The sequence below is a fragment of the Peromyscus maniculatus genome, chromosome 14 (assembly GCF_049852395.1).
Source record: "Peromyscus maniculatus bairdii isolate BWxNUB_F1_BW_parent chromosome 14, HU_Pman_BW_mat_3.1, whole genome shotgun sequence".
Classification (NCBI taxonomy): domain Eukaryota; kingdom Metazoa; phylum Chordata; class Mammalia; order Rodentia; family Cricetidae; genus Peromyscus; species Peromyscus maniculatus.
Genome location: NC_134865.1, coordinates 15,576,187 through 15,593,374, shown reverse-complemented (window position 1 = coordinate 15,593,374; position 17,188 = coordinate 15,576,187). Strand labels below are relative to the sequence as shown.

Sequence of the window (17,188 nt, the reverse complement as noted above, 5' to 3'; positions counted from 1 at the left end):
CCAGGCAGATCTCTGAGTTTGAGGCCAGCCTGGGCTACAGAGATTCAAGACAGGCACCAAAACTGGCACACAGAGAAACCTCTGGAATCCTCCTCTCTCTGCCTCCACCCCCAGACTGGGGTCATGGATACATACTGCCACATTTGGTTATTCCTGGGTGCTGAAGTTCTGAACTCAGATCTTTTTCTTCTTCGGTCTTCTGCACGCTGGGGTAAGAGGCCTGGGGTAAAAGACGCGCACCACCTCTGCCCATGGCACTCGGGCTCCCCGGTCTCAGCCCCCACAGCGCACTTCACTCACATCGCCCAGTTTCCCGCCCCCCAGGCTTTTTAAAAACTAAAGTCTCAATATATCTCTGACTGGCCTCAAAATGATGATCTTTCTTCCTCTGTCCTAAGTGCTGGAATTACTGGCATATACCACCATGTTTTATTCTCTTTTTTTTTTATGCTTCTTTATCTAATGTGATTTAAAAAGTTCATATTAAAAATGAATTTTACCATTTTTGACTTTTTATTTAATGCACAATGGAAAGTCTCTAAAATCTTGACTTTCAGGGCTAAGAATGCAGTTCAGTTGCTAAATGCTTACTTAAAATGCATGAGGCCCTCAATTCAATCCCCAGCTCCGCATATGGTACATGCGATAATACAGAACTTAGGAGGATGTCCAGCCTCAGACACACAAAACTTTCTTCTCCCTCTTAATGGCCATTAGGAAAATCTAATCTATCGGTTTAGCACTTGGTCTAGGGTGCCTTTGATGAGTTGTCTCACTTCAGCACTTACTGAGTATCACTCTGAATCCATCCACTCTCAGTTAACTCACGACACAACTTTCCAAGTTCTGTCTCGGTTGGTCATTAATCTAATTAAAAAGTGGCAGGAACTGAGCCACCTAATAATTCTAAAAATAACACCCAATTCAACAAAAACACTTTATTTAAAAGTTACTAAAAATTAGCTCCGCAGATAAAATGAGAGCGATTTTAGTCATCTTTGAAATATCATTTTGGCAATGTTACAAATTTATATAGCACTATACAATTGTTATTTTTATTTCTTCCCAATAAACAATTTCACTATTCTCCTTACCTTAATTTTAATGACTCCATCTTGTGGTTCACAGTGTTGTTTCAGAAAAAGCTTTAGTTTATCACGAGAAAATAGGTGTTTTCTCCGGCTGATGTTGGGGGAAAGAGGGTAGAATTAGTACTAATGATTTAGACCTCCGTAATCACTATACATTTAAAACACGACTATTATCTTTGACCTTTATTGATTCTTTGTGGGTTTCACATTATCCACATCTTCCTGTCCCCTCGCATCTGCCCCCATTCCTTGCAACCTCCCCTCCAAAACAATGCCAAATTTAAAAGAGAAACCAAAAACAAAAGCTAAACAAAGAAAAAAAAAAAAAGAGAGAGAGAAGAATCTTGTCCTGGAAGCTACAGTGGCCGGTTGAGTCTCAGAGTTCACCCTTTAGTCCACTTGTCTTTACTTCCTAGTTAAAGCATGACATTTAAGCCGGAAAGGTCTCACACAGGGGAAGTCATCCTCCAAAGGTGTTTAGTAGACCTTACTAGAGACTCTACACACAAAGGGATTCTTCTGCCAGAACCTAGAAAACCTGAGTGGACCAATTACAATTTTAATTTTCCTCAATTATTAGCAATGGCCACAGCAAACAAAACCCAAACCGTCAAAAACTCAAAGGAAACAGACCCAGCACAACAACCCTGGGAAGTGTAATGTGTTAATCAAATCCAGTCTTTCAAGCAAAAGTACAGTTTCCATCAATAAACCTTACTGGAGGCATAAGGCAGGTCCTTCCTCAGACCTGTATTCCTTTCCTGTCTGCCCCAGGACTGGAGCAGCTAGCGAACGGAAGGCAGTCACTTGCTGATAATGCGCAAACTGATTCTTGAAGTTTGCACTGATAGGTAGCCAGTAGCCACATACGGGTTCTTTTTATAAACACATTAAAAAGTCAGTTCCTCATTTTTACTAGTTACATTTCAAGAGCTCAATAGCCATAAATGGCAATTACCTACCACTGGTCAGAACATAGGACATTTTCGTTAGCAGGGGAAACAGAAGTTGGGCTTCTTACTACCCCTCCAGTGTGGCCGGTCTCCTGCAGGAATGCTACCGTCCTCAGTCAACGGGACAGTGTGTCTGAGGCTAACAAGGGCTGTTAGCTAGAGGCTGGAGGGCCGGCTCCGGGGTTTGGAGCACTTGCTGCCTTGCAGAGAACCTGGGCTCCCGGCACCCACATACTGTAACTCCAGTTCCAGGAGATCCCAAGCCCTCTCTGACCTCATGGGCACCACATACGCATGGAACACACACATACATGTGCTGGCAAAACATTCATACACATAAAAAAAAAATCCTAAAAACTAAAACAACAACAAGAACAACAAAAAACAACTTCAAGATACTGCTTTATTGTCAACCATAGATTTCTCATCATGAGGAATATGAAAAAGAAAATGAGCCAATGAGGATGTAACCAAACTCTAGTGGAATTATAAATGAGAAGCCAAAAAGTAAAGAGAAAATGAACATTAAACAGGAAACAAAATTGTTACAGCTGTGTTTAGAATGAAAGACAAGAGGAGAACTTCATTTTGAGTAAGAAAGTAAGTAAGGAATCACTAACCCATACATGCCTGACTAGATCTCAGTACCTCAAAACATTAAATTCAATAAACAGGAAATGATAGTCTTAGAATCATCTGGCATGTTCTACCTGTTGATATTGCTTTACAAAGTTCATTCCAGAGAACCACAAAAATGAGTTCTAAAACTAAATAAGTCGGGCGGTGGTGGTGTACACCTTTAATCCCAGCACTTGGGAGACAGAGGCAGGCAGATCTCTTGAGTTCGAGGCCAGCCTGGCCTACAAAGTGAGTTCCAGGAAAGGCGCAAAGCTACAGAGAGAGACCCTGTGGGGAGGAGACTAAATAAGTAATTAAAAAAAAACATTTAAGCAAGTTCATGATTTTGTGTTGGGCTAACTGCTGGCATGCACTGGCTGCATCCCAGTAGCCCATTGGCTACAGGCTGAACACATCTGCTATAGATCTTAAAACTAAGGACTGGGCCTGCCAACCCTGGAATTCAATATGACGGAAGAACTGTCTCCTCCCTACAAGAAAATGCTATCTCAAGCTGGATGTGGTGGCACATGTATTTAATTCCAACACTCGGAGGCAGAGGCAGGCGGGTCTTTCTGAGTTTGAGGCCAGCCTGGTCTACAAAGGGAGTTCCAGAACAACCAGGGATGTTCCACAGAGAAACAACCCTGTCTCACACCCCCACCACCAAAAGAGGAGGAGGAGGAGGAGGAGAAGAAGAAGGAGGGAGGAGGAGGAGGAGGAGGAGGAGGAGGTGGTATCTCTGACACAGGATTTACCTAAGACATCACTTTTCTAGATTACCTGAGGTACGTATGGGGCAAAGGAAATGAGAGAACAATTAGAAGTTATTTTACAGCAAATATCACTTTACTGTCAGGTGAGGAAAAACATCACTGAGGATATAATTCAGCTGCTAAAGTGCTCACCACACTTGTCATCTCGGGGCAGGAAGGCAGTCAGGAGGATCTCCAGGAGCTTGACCGCTAGCCAATCTAGATAATTGGTGAGGCCCTGGTGCCCAAGCGAAAGCCCATCTCAAAAAGCAAAACGGGGCAACATAAGCCAACGCTCCCTTTTCTGCGCAGCCGCCAAGATGGCTGAAGTGGAGCCGAAGCAGCAGCAGACCTTCTCAAGTTCATCTACCGTGGCGTGGACCTGGACCAGCTTCTCCAGCACCTTTTTACTTTCATTTATCTTTTTATCAAAGCCCACACAAAATGTCCTGTGAGGGGCTGATGCAGCTGTACAGCGTCCCAGGGACGCCTGACCGTGGCCAGCGGCGGAAGCCCCTGAGAAAGGCCAAGGAAGAGGCTGGGCTTATGGAGAAGCCTGAGGTGGTGAAGACCCACTTGAGGGACTTGATCATGGTGCCTGAGGTGGCAAGACCTTCAACCAGGTGGAAACCAAACCAAAGATGATGGGCCACAACCTGGTGAGTTCTCCATCCCTACAGGGCCATGAAACACAGCTGAACAGCACTGCCTCTTAAAGGAGCCTCGACCATTTCCCTTTTTTTCTCTCTCTCTCTCCCTCTCCTCACTCCCCCCACCTCTGCCCACTTAATCCTCAAGTAGCTGTGGCCAATAAAATCTCAAGTCTCTAAGAAAAAAAAAGGCAAATGGGGTAGGTGAGATCAGGTAAGGGCACTCAAAACCAACCCTAACAACCCAGGATTGATTCCCAGAACCAACACGGTAGAAGGAAAAGAACCCACTCCCTGACCCCCCCAACACCCAAGTGGCCTGGACCACACAGCGACCACTGCTACTTGACAAAGCTCCAGCATTTCAACAGACCACACTGCTCCACCACATTTTCACTTTCATTTTTAATGATTCTCACTATTAATGCCTTTCCCTTTGGGAAATTTTGTGTGGGCTTTGATGAAAGATAATAATGTGTACAATGGTAGCCTCTCTAAACAAGTAATTCTTTGGGGGAAAAAAATCCCCTCCACCATGAAACCAGGAATTCCACTGTTCCCTCCTAATTACACCAAGAACAGGGAAGTTAGAGATTTACTAGACACACCTGATCTTGAGGATGAAATGCCTACAATTCAGATCCAGAGCCTGAGGCCAGTAAGAGCAAGAGTTCAGTTAATAGAAGTCAGAATGGTACAGTGTAATGGGGAAAGAGTAAGACATCAGGACCTTCCCTTTTGGGAGTAGTGTTATGAGGAACACAGGCCCATATAGCAAGACTAAAAAATTGTAATAGTGTCTGGCTCCAGAAGATGTCCTTTTCGCAAGGTCAGGCATTTGGATAAGGGTCTCTATTCCCTTGGGGGTTGAGGAAAGTTCCTGCTTGATAAAGCAGTTATTCTTATCTCTGGCAAGAAGATTTCTGGCCCTTCATTAAGGTCTGACTGGCGCCTATTGTTGAGGTCAAGGCCAGCTTCCTCAACCCCTGATTCTAGCCACACCCCCCTCACACGCCCCTTGTCTCCCTTTTAATCCTGTGTGCAACTATGCAGTATAATACAGTGTAATCTCTTCTCAATTAAAGCTGCCGGCAGGCATCCCCATTCCCTCTCGGATCGCGTCTCCTCCTCCTCCCAACACATCCTCTATGAGACCTGAGAACCCGCCTCCGCCGAGGCAGGTCTGTCTTTGCACCCGAGGGTTTTAGGAACTGCAGACAGCTGAGTAAAGCTGGGAGTGGGAGAGGCGCTCCTCCCCAGAGAAGAGCACACCAAGTGACAGTCCTGAACCCATCCATACAAGTAACATATATGGACTCAGCACAGTTCTATTTAGGAATATATGTGTATAAACATATAAGTATAGAATAAAAATTAATGGGAAAAAGAGGCCATTAATCTGAAGGAGAGTGGGGAGGGGTGTGTGGGAGGTAAGTTTGGAGGCAGAAGGGGGGGGGAGAAGAAATGCTGTGATTATAATCTAAAAAGATGATGATAATAATAAAAGCAAGAGCAGAGAAGGCTCCTGAGGAATGATGCCCCAGGTTGACTAACGGCCTCCACATACACACAAGTACACACCCCCACAACTATACCATTACACAAGCTAAATAATACAATATACAATCAACAAGTAAATGAACTGAACAGTCCTTGAAGAAATACAAATGGCCCATATACATAAAACAATGATCAACATCCTTGCCCATCATGAAAATGCATATTAAAACTACATCGAGGTTCCATTTAGCCAAAAAAGAAAAGAAAACAAAAAACAAAACGGGCTGGAGAGAGGGCTCAGTGGTTAGGGGAATGTATTGTTCTTGCAGAGGACTCAGGTTTGGTTGCCAGTACTCAGGTCAATTGGCTCACAGCTGTAACTCCAGTTTGAGGGTGATCTAACACTCTGGCATCCATGAGCAGCTGCAGGAATGTACACATACCCCACACAGACACACATAATTAATATAAGTATTAAACATGGAATGCACGGGCAGTCATGGTGCTGTACTCTTTAAACACGGGCAAGCAGATCTCTGAGTTTTCGTTTAAGACCAGTCTGGTTTACAGAGTTCCAGGCCTGCCAGAACTAGTGATACCCTGCCCCCCCCCACAAAAGAAAACAACAGCAACCCCCCCCACAAAAAAAAACAACAGCAACCCCCCCAAAAAAAAAAACCCCAAACCACACTTTACAAAGGAAACAAACACCAGTGAACATGGGGGAGGGGTCCATATACACTTCAATGGGAATGTAAATGACTGTAACCACGTAAGTGGAAGGGGACCATTAGGGAAGAGGAAGGGGACCAGTGTGGGAGGCAAGAGAGGAAAATGAGGTGATACAAAGAACATGATGTACATACACAAAATGGTCAAGTGACTTACATTTTGTATAATGGATATCTACTAATAAAGTCCTTAACTCATTAGCTTGGAAATGATCTAGAATTAGTAATTCAAACCAGGCGCTCAAGTTCATTTTATCACTACTTAATACAAAAACATACACTTATTTGAAAAACAGAATCAATCATTTGCAACATTATCCACTTGTTCTAAATAAAGACTCTCACTTAGATGCCTATAAAGAAAGTATTGACTTTTACCTGATTTGTGTTGCTTTCACGACAGCAGACTCATACATTTCCTTTTTAGTGGGCTGCACCTTGTACCTGAATAATAAGGGATCAATTGCATCTTTCTTCTTCCTAAAAAGAAGAGGAACAGACCCAAATCAGTTAATCATTTAAGAATATGAGATTCTTAGCCGGGCGGTGGTGGCGCACGCCTTTAATCCCAGCACTCTGGAGGCAGAGGCAGGCGGATCTTGGTGAGTTCGAGGCCAGCCTGGTCTCCAAAGCGAGTTCCAGGAAAGGTGCAAAGCTACACAGAGAAACCCTGTCTCGAAAAACCAAAAAAAAAAAAAAAAAAAGAGATTCTTGAAACTATTTCTTTGCACATTATAGTAATAGACTCTTTCTCTTTTTCTTTTGAAGCAGGGTTTCAATATATAGCTCTAGCTGGCCTTACAGGACAGGCCTCCAAGTACTGGAATTGAAGATAAGCTCTACTATACCAGCTATGATACAATCTTATATGGTTTTATTTTATTTGTTTGTTTGTTTTCGACACGGGGTTTCTCTGTGTAGCTTTTGGAGCCTATCCTGGATCTCGTTCTGTAGACCAGGCTGGCCTCAAACTCAGATCCACCTCCTCTGCCTCCTGAGTGGGAGCTGGGATTAAAGGCTCGCACCACCATGGCCCAGCATGGTTTTATTTTAAGATTTTTATAAATTAGATAGCCTTTCACACTGTATTAGCCAAAACACTACAAGGCATAATTTAATCTTAGGTAGGCATTTTATTCATTCATTCAATAAAATTTCCTTGAGTGAATAAAGTAGTTGGAAATGAATAATAAGTACTTAGTACTGTTTACCTGTTTAGGTTTTATATATAAATGTAAACACACACACACACACACACACACACACACACACTCTTTTTTTTCCCCCGAGACAGGGTCTCAGATAATTTGGGCTAGCTTTGAGCTCATTCCATAGTTGAGGATGACCCAGAACTCACGACATTGAGTGTGACTGAGGGTAACTTTGAACTCCTGGCCTTCTTGCCTTTACTTCCCAGGGCTAGATTACAGGCACTGCCACCACACTCAGTTTATTCTGGTTAGGGACTGAACACAGGTCTTCACGCACCCTAGGTGAAAGTATTCTACCAACTGAGCTATATCCAGCCCCATGTGAGAAAAATTTGGAGGGAAAAAAGTGAAGAAAAATAAAGAGAAAGTGGGTAGGGTGGCAGGCTGTGCTGTATGTAATCCCAGCACTTGGGAACTAGAAGGTCTGAGGATCAGGAATTCAGCAGCATCCTTAGCTACACTGAAAGTTGCAAGCTAGCTTGGCTATCTCAAAAAGAAAGAAAAAGTAGGTTTCTTAGAATTGCTTTTAACTTTGTTCACAGGAGCACGCCTGGGTAAACCAAGTTACTCAGGAGGCTAAGGCATAAGATCAAGGCTACAATTGAGTCAAGGCCATCTTGGGCAATTTAGTGAAATCCTGTCTCAAAATAAAAATAAAAAGGGGATGGAAGTATAGGTCGGTGGTAGAATGCTTGTCTAGTTCAAGCACACAAATGGCAAATGGTACACTTAATCCTCACTCCAACCAACTTCTCACTAAGCTTTAAAGGTGTCTTTACTAATATTCACCACTCACTCAATAACTGAAAGCCTACAGTGTGCCAGATACTATTATAATAACAAGTCAGTTAATCCAAGAACTTTAATCCAAGCACTTGGGAGTTCAAGGTCAGCTTGGTCTATAGAGCAAGTTCCAGGGAAACTCTGTCTTGAAAAACCAAAAATGATATAAAATAAAATACAAGATACAAACAAGCAAGAAAAAGAAGAAGAAAAAAAAGCCACTACCTTATATATGGGCAGTGATACTTGGTCAACTGACCAGGTAGGCCTCCCAGTAAGTTCGTATTTAAAGAGCTGTGTCTGTGGTGATGACGAGGGAATGAGGGACAACCCAGGAGTAAATCTAAGGAGGAGGAGTTTAGAGGAAGAAAGAATACTGAAGAACCTGAGGTCAAAGTGGGCATATTTAGCTCAATATCAGGATCATGAGGAGAAAGAAGATTCAGTCAGAGGAGGTGAATAATAAGTATTGTTAATGGAGCTCTGCCGTAGCCCTTTCATAAAACTTCCTTCGGGACAAAAATGAGAACTTCATTCTTTCTAAGGAAGTATCATCACCAGAGACCAACAGAAATGCTTCCTATTATATGGACAGAACTTCCATTTGAACTACTTCCTCTCGTGCTACTCCATGCCTGCGTCTACACAGAGGAGAAGCTTATTATATCTCAATAGTAGCTGTCGGCCCACCACGTCACTACCAGCAAGGAAAATGATCTTTGTGGAGGGGCCCCAAGCAGCTTGACCACACAGCAGCCATGATAGGCTTAGGGGCCTAGACACAGCTTCTGCTTACTGGCAGGCAACACCCAGATCCAGGAAAAGCCTTATGCTGGTACCACCCAGGGATCCACCCAGGGGTGAGGAAGTACCTGACATCCCAAACATTCCAACCATTAGGTAAGGTGCCCAGATGTCCTTGAGTCTAGGACATACCTATTTTTGTTTTACAGATACCACTAGACAAGTGTCAGCCAATCAGGGTCCTGATCTCTGGAAATCTCACCCCAACCTCTGCTATGATAAAAACTCTGCCCCACCTCAGTTCAGGGCTCTCTGCTCTCTCCACTGTGTTGGACAGACAGAGGGACCAAGCTCCGGAGCTTGAAATAAAGGTTCTTTACTTTTACATGCAAGATTCGGTCTCCGTGGTGGTCTTTTGGGGGTCCCCGCAGTCTAGGCATTATATATGTTGTGGTGTTAAATCACTGATTCAGCCTGCTCTTTCGGGGGATTCAATCAACCACTCAAAAGTATTTGGGCCCAGGAGAGGTGGCACACTCCTGTAATCTCAGCACTTGGGAGGCTGAGGCAGATGGAGCTCTGAGTTTGAGGCCAGCTTGATCTAACATAAGGAGCTCCAGGCTGCAGAGTGAGACCCTGTCTCAAAAAAAACAAGTATTTGGAGGGCATCTGTACCAAGCATACAGAAAGTTTTTCTCTACCACTGTTCTCTAAACAGTACAGTGTAAAGCCTACTTACACAGCATTTGCACTGCATCTGAAATTGTAAGTAATCTACAGATTCCATGTATATGCAAACACTGCACTTTGTATCAGGAGCTTGAGTGAGCATCTGCAGACTTCTTTATTTGAGAAGGGTGGTAGTGAGTTCCTGGAATAAGAAATCTTCCATGGATACTGGGGACAGCTTATTGTATTAATTCACAACAAAATATGTTGTATAAATGCTTCTCTCTCACATACATTCTAACACATAGCATTTTATTTATATTTGACAAAGGATGAAATTTCAATAGACTAGAAATAACCCCCCAAAAATCTACTGTATTTTCAATATAAACTTTTCTTCTTAAGAAATTATCAAGGTTGCCGGGCGTTGGTGGCGCACGCCTTTAATCCCAGCACTCGGGAGGCAGAGCCAGGTGGATTTCTGTGAGTTCGAGGCCAGCCTGGGCTACCAAGTGAGCTCCAGGAAAGGCGCAAAGCTACACAGAGAAACCCTGTCTCGAAAAACAAAAACAAAAACAAAAACAAAAAAAAAAAAAAAAAAAAAAAAAAGAAATTATCAAGGTAACTAGACAGTGGTGGCCCACACCTTTAATCCCAGCACTCAGGAGACAAAGGAAAGTGAGTTCAACAGCCTGGTCTACAGAGCAAGTTCCAAGACAATCAGGGCTACACAGAGAAACCCAGTCTCGAAAGGCCAAAACTGACGGGAGCCATATGCCTAAGCAACCCTTGACACACAGGCTGCCATATTTGGGTTTCTCTCCTCTTTTCTTAGATCTAGGCCTTGCTTAAGTCTTCCCACAGATACCAGAACCTCTTCTCAGATATCAGGTGAATGAGCTGCAGTTAAGCAATTAGACAGTTAGACAAGGGTAGATAGATAACCTTCAGGGCAACATTGCCTGCTGGCCGAACAGCCCATAAGTCCTTCCTGCTCTCAACCCCCTTTGCCTACCTATATATGCCTTGAAAGAAAAACAAAATTTTGGAGCTTGATCAGACGCCCTGTCTTGCTCTCATTCTTTGTGTCTCTTGTCCCTCTCATTTGCCTGCCCTCCCTTTAGGTCCCGTTGAAGGCCCCGCTGGCAGGGGCACAAAACAAGAAATGATCAAGTTACGTTCACTACAACTCTTCTGCAACAAGAACCTATAGAATACTCTTTCAGTATAGACAGTTATTTACAGTGACACACATGTATGGATTATATTAGTGTTTACCTCAACTTAGATATTAAACTTTCATACATCAAACTACAAATAAACAATTAGGATCCGTTCTTTATCTCTGCTGAGATAGGTTAACAGATAAAGGTGTTTGCTGTCAAGCTGACTTCAGCCCCCAAGACCCACAGGGAAGGAAAGAACCTACTCATGAAAGCAGTCCTGTTTTCCACGCACGCACGCACGCACGCACACCTCACTTTCTCCCTCTCTCAATAAAACCCTCATCACTGTAACAGTCCAGTTACCATGACAGCCAGATTATATTACATGAAAGGAATTCAATGAATGTAAAATTTTGAAATAAGTTAGGCATGGTGAAGCATGTGTCTAACTCCAGTATTCAGGAGGCAGAGGCAGGAGGATGGCAAGTCTAGACCCAGACTGAGTTAGTAAGTTTGAGGGAGCTTGGGCTAACATGGCAAGATCCTTTCTCAAAAAAAGAAAATTATACACATACATTATATTATTTGTATAGAATATTATTATATTTTTACACATTTACATATTAGCAAGTGTAAATTATATTTTCATCCAGAGGTTCTGAAATAATTATCTTTCCTTGTAGTCCTGCAATTGTTACCAGCACAGGAAATATTACTCAAATATTACTCAAAATATACTCTATACAGAGTGTCTGACCAGGATAACAATTTTTTTCAACATATTTCAACTTTAAATGCTATCTGTTTAGAGGTGGCCCCACTGATTCGGGCAACAGTTGAGGGGCTGGAGCGATACTTCTGCAGCTGAGCACTTCTGCTCCTGGAGCAGACCCAGATCAGGTATACACACACACACACACACACACACACACACACACACACACACACACACACACACACACACACACACATATACACACACCTGTAAACCCCAGTTCCAGGGAACCCAACACCTTCTTCCAGCTTTCAAGAGCACCAGGTACACACACTGCACACACAGACAGACACGTAAACAAAAACACATACACATAAAATAAAAATTTAAAAAGAAAGTTAGAAGCTTTATCATATAGGAGAACACATTAGAAATGACCTAAACCTAACCTAACTAAACTATCTTGAAATCATCAGAATAAATTCACCTATGCTTACCACACCTTACTCAGATTGTTAGCTGTGAATATTTTAGGCAAGACTGTCTATCAATTTAGTTCAATTTTCAGAGATACAGATAAATTTCAGCATGACAGAACCATGAGGTCCACTTCGTTAACAAGGAATTACATGCGCTGGTCTCAGCACTTCTAAAACACAGTTCAAAGTTTATCTAGTACTATAAATACCAGCCAGGAAGTCAGCTTTTATTAAAAAAAAAAAAAAAAAAAAAAGGCTTTGCAGATATCTTAAGATGAGTTAAATAATTGTAAACTCACAGTGTTTCTTCTTGTGTATGGCTAGTGTTATCTCTGTCTTATTCTAAAGTCTTAAGTAAGACTATTAAAGGCTGTGAGCAAGGCATGAGGGCATACTTGTAATTACAGCATTTGGGATGTAGAGGCAGGAGGATCCAGAATTCAAGGCCATCCTTGACTACATATAGAATTTCAGACCACCCTGGATTTCATGAGATTCTGTCTTTTAAAAAAAAAATGCTGCCAAAGGTCAAAGGCTGAGCAAGAATATGACTTGTCCTGTGTAAAGGTCCAATTTTGGCAAAAAATATTGGCCATTCTGTAAGAGCATTAGGTTCTTCAAGAACCATGGAATAAACCATGCATAGAGACACACTCTTTTAATTCCAGCACTTGGGAATCAGACACAGGATAATCTCTGTGAGTTCCTGGCCAGCCAGGGCTACATAGTGAGATCCTGTCTTAAAAATCAAACAAACAGAAATAAAAGGATATAAAGCTGTCAAAACTGAAGTATACACAAACTGTGCTTGTGACAGGAAGGACTAACATGATCTCTGAGAAAGGTAGTTTAAGAAGCGTGTGTGCAGGGCTGGGAAGGTAGGTCAGGAGTTAAGAACACTTGCTGTGTTTCCAGGGGACCTGGGTTCAAATACCAGCATCCACATGGCAGTCACACCTGTCAGTTCCATAGGTGTTTGTGTGTGTGTAAAAGAGAGAGAAAGAGATCCTTAGAAGTACTAAGTGATCTATTCTTTAAAATTTTGACCACTGTTAACCAAAAAATCTGATCTACAAGGAAATACTATTTGGAGGATCAGTCCTGTCAATGCCCAATATGTTCTGAAGGAATGCAATTTCATAAAGATTTATCTGTTTATTTTATGAATATGGGTGCTTTCTTTGCACACCAGAAGAGGATATCAAATCTCACTATAGACAGGTGTGAGCTGCCATGAGGGTGCTGGGAATTGAACCCAGAACCTCTGGAAGAGCAGACAGTGCTCTTAGGCGCTGAGCCATCTCTCCAGCCCTAGAATGCAAATTTAAAATGATGTGGTACTGGGTTTTGCAAAAGGCAATCAATATGCTCCCCCAAAACATTTAACATTCTACTTTGAAACCCCAATGATCAAAATCTCTTTTAAAAATCCTAAGACTTAACTATAAAAAGAAAAACAATTCAGTTTAAAAATAGAGGGCTGGAGGTATAGCTCAGGGACACAGATGTGCTCAGCATGTGTAAAGCCCCAGGTCCAATCCTTACAGTCGGGAAAGGTGGAAAAAAGGGCAAAGGCCTTTATATTTATAAATGGACATTTCTCTAAAGACAGACGATGCCCAAGTGACCAGTAACACATGAGAGGACATTCACATTCTCAATCATTAGAAATTCAAATCAAAACTCAGAAGAGAAAATATTAAGGGCTGACAAAGATGTGTCAACATCAGACCTGCCAACTGCTAAGTGAGAACACAGAGCAGTGAGAAACAGCCAGGGCTACGTGAGAGATGATGTTTCTCAATATGCAAAGACATTGTATCACAAGAAAAAATTTGTAAAAGACAAAAACCTAAATACATTCTTAAGTGATCTAGCATTCATACATCTTAATATTTACCCAAATGTGCAAAAAGCTTACGTCTACACAAAAGCCTGCCATATGTGTTCACATTATTCTTTATTTGAAATTGCCAACACACAGAGGCAGCAAAAATGCCCTTCAGTAGTTAAGTGACAAGTAGCGTATAGAGACTGGAACATTTTAGGCCGGTGGATGACTCCAGTAAAGGCACCTGACGCCCAAGGACCCAGAACCACGTGGTGGAAGGAAAAACCTGGCTCCCATGTATCCCGTGACCGTCACAGGCAAGCTGTGGCACACAAAATAGATGTAGTAATTTAAGATAATGCAGTGTTAGTCCACGCAAAAAGGAAACAAGCTATCAAGCTCTGATCAAAGAGATTTAGTGAGAACTTAAATGCATATGCTCCAGTGTGAAAGAAGTCAGTCTGGAAAGGCCACACTCTGGAAAGTATGGAACAATAAGGAGTTGCAGGAACACAGCAGTGAGAGGCAACATAGAAGAATGAACCCTAATTAACACCACTGCTGAAGACCTATAGTGTAGTATCCGCAGTCTTCAGAGATCCAGCTCCAAGACCACACCCAGGGTATCAAAAAAAAAAAAAAATCCACTGTCATCGAGAACTAAACTTTCTATCTGAGGGGTATTAGGAAAGGGACACGTGCGTTTTGATGGTAACTTAGTTTTTTACTTCATCTTGAGAAATCGCTCGAAATCTTCCTCCCTCTCTGTCTTTACGCAGCTGTATATATTCCCGACAGAAAGCTTACATTTGAGGGTCACACAGCACTCACAAGTGCCCCGCACTTTCTCCAGGGACAGTGACCTTAAAAGTGTCCCAGGACCTAAATATAAAGTTAGTTGACTGAACCTTGAGTCTTGTATCATGAAGCTGAGATTAGGAGTTCATGCAGAGTGAGAATTTGTGCAGGGAGTTGGGTCTTGAATGCTATCAGCCCGAGTTTAGCAAGCAGGGGAATTGATACCACATTTGCTTCATGCCTGACCTTGGTTCAACAACCAGACACCTGGGAATCTGTCCCTGTGCAGAGATTCATTTTCAGCGGCAATTAGTCTACTCGGAATTTGCTCTGAGGTCTTAAGTCAGCTAATTGTGTAAAAAGCTGTCTTTGTAGTTCAGAATACTGTTCTTTTCCTATGTCCACCCGAGCTATGAAATATATCCGTGTATTATTTCTATTCATCAAAATTATACAGCTTAAGAAGAAAGCATCTTTAGACAGTCCACCGAATAAATGCCCATAGATTGAGGTGTAATTATGAGATTACATGTACACATTACATGAATACACGGAAAAGGGGAGATTCCGCAGCTGTTTTTGCACATGTGAAACTACAGACAGAAGCAACCAGTTTTCAGAGTTTGTGGCCCTGTAAGCCTTGCTTGACGAGGTTCCTCCACCAGAGTTATTCACCTCGTGGGTTGATATCTGAATTGTTAATTGACATCTGCTGTAATATGCCATGAACGGTGGCAATAAAGTGCTTGCCTACACCTGTGAGGCTCTAGGTTCAATCCCCAGCACAACAAGAAACAAACTGCTTTGTTTTTGTTTCTCAAGACGGGGTCTCACCATCTTGGCTGACTACTCACCATGTAGTCCAGGCTGGCCTCAAACTCAAGGCCTATCTCTGCCTCCCAGTGCTGGGATTAAAGGCGTGCACTGTCACACCCAGCAAAGAGGACTGTGCTTAAGCAGGTAATCAGAGAGTTAACCAGGATTATTTTGAAAATTCTAACATCTGTTGTTGAAATGGGTTATTTATGGATGGTATACCACAGTATGACTATAAAAGAAGAAAAACATTGCAATAGACTATCGCCAACCTGACCTCTAAGTCACAAACTACTCACCCATGTTGAAAAGAGCTGCTTTGTGTTTCTGAATCATCACTGTCACTGATGACAATAGTCTCTCCATCAACACTGCCCATGTGTCCGTTAGCAAAACCATTCTGATGTAACGGAGGGAGGACTTCCAAGATTCTACATTGCAGCCTGAAACAAAACAATCACAAGATGCAAGTCATTTGACATTTTATAACTCAATATTTCAGAAGTCTGTTATTCTCAATAACTCATTATTTATTTAATTTCATGTCAGATGGGTAACGTGCCTATGTTGTAATAAGGTTTAAAAGAAACATCTTTTTTTCATAGGTTTGGTTTAAAAGAAACATCTTTTTTTCATAGATTTTTGTTTTGTTTTTCAAGACAGGGTTTTTCTGTGTAGTTTTGGTGCCTGTCCTGGATCTCACTCTGTAGCCCAAGCTGGACTCAAACTCAGAGATCTGCCTGGCTCTGCCTCCTGAGTGCTGGGATAAAGACATGCGCCACTGTTTTTTGTTTTTTATTTTAATTTTTTTATGTGCACATCTGTCTGTGTGGAGTATCAGATCCCCTGGAACTGGAGTTACAGACAGTTGTGAGCTGTCATGTGGGTGCTGGGAATTGAATCTGAGTCCTCTGGAAGAACAACCAGTGCTCTTAACCGCTGAGCCATCTCTCCAGCCCCCGAGACACATCTTATTAGCAATATAACCCAAATTTCATTCATAAACTACAATAGGGCCTGTTTTTTTTTTGAAAGCTATGGCTGACTAAATAATTTAACAAGAAAACTTGCCATTAATTAATTTTAAAATTCAATTGATTAGATTCCTGGGCTAGTAATGTGGCTAGCTGGTATGGTGCTTGTCAGCATATATGAACCCATGGATTCAACCCCCAGAACCACAAATAAAAACAACAAAAAAGCATGATTTCTGGGTGGGTTTTTGGGAGTGTTTCCAGAGGGGCTGAGGCGTGCGTGAATCGGTGGGACTGGTGGGGAGATTTGCCCTCTGAGCTGCAGGCAGAGCCCGGTGGTTTCTCCACATATCATACCCAACAAAAAGGCAGGAAAGGTAAATCCACTTTCTTCCTGGGGTACCCTACTCTCCCTTGCCAGAGGACTCCAAGATCTTCTGGGCTCTCTACCTACAGCACCTGTCCCCCTGTTCTCAGGCAACCCTATGATGCCAATCTCTGGTAATCCATTTGCCAGCCAACTGTGAGAACTTTGCTTGCTGAACCTAGAGAACCAGTTCTCTTAAATCTCTTCCACCCTCTCCACACATCATCCCCCAAATATATATTCTATTTATTATATCTAGAGATCTGTGACTAATACAGTTGCCTATCTTTTAAACCTAGTGAGTCTAAATTGTCTTTCTTAGGGATTGTATTTGTAG

At 42.3% G+C, this 17,188-nt stretch overlaps 1 protein-coding gene across 7 annotated transcripts in view; it reads right to left on the bottom strand.

The window, feature by feature from the left end:
- Positions 1-17,188, bottom strand: part of Baz1a (bromodomain adjacent to zinc finger domain 1A) — a 119,245-nt gene that overhangs the window by 41,862 nt on the left and 60,195 nt on the right. For all 7 annotated transcript variants that reach the window (XM_076550652.1, XM_076550655.1, XM_076550656.1 and 4 more), the window contains 3 exons: positions 15,810-15,953; positions 6,677-6,778; positions 1,095-1,182 (listed from right to left, as the gene is read on the bottom strand). In XM_076550652.1, coding sequence (XP_076406767.1) covers positions 1,095-1,182; positions 6,677-6,778; positions 15,810-15,953 — 334 coding nt within the window. The remainder of the gene's footprint in view (positions 1-1,094; positions 1,183-6,676; positions 6,779-15,809; positions 15,954-17,188) is intronic.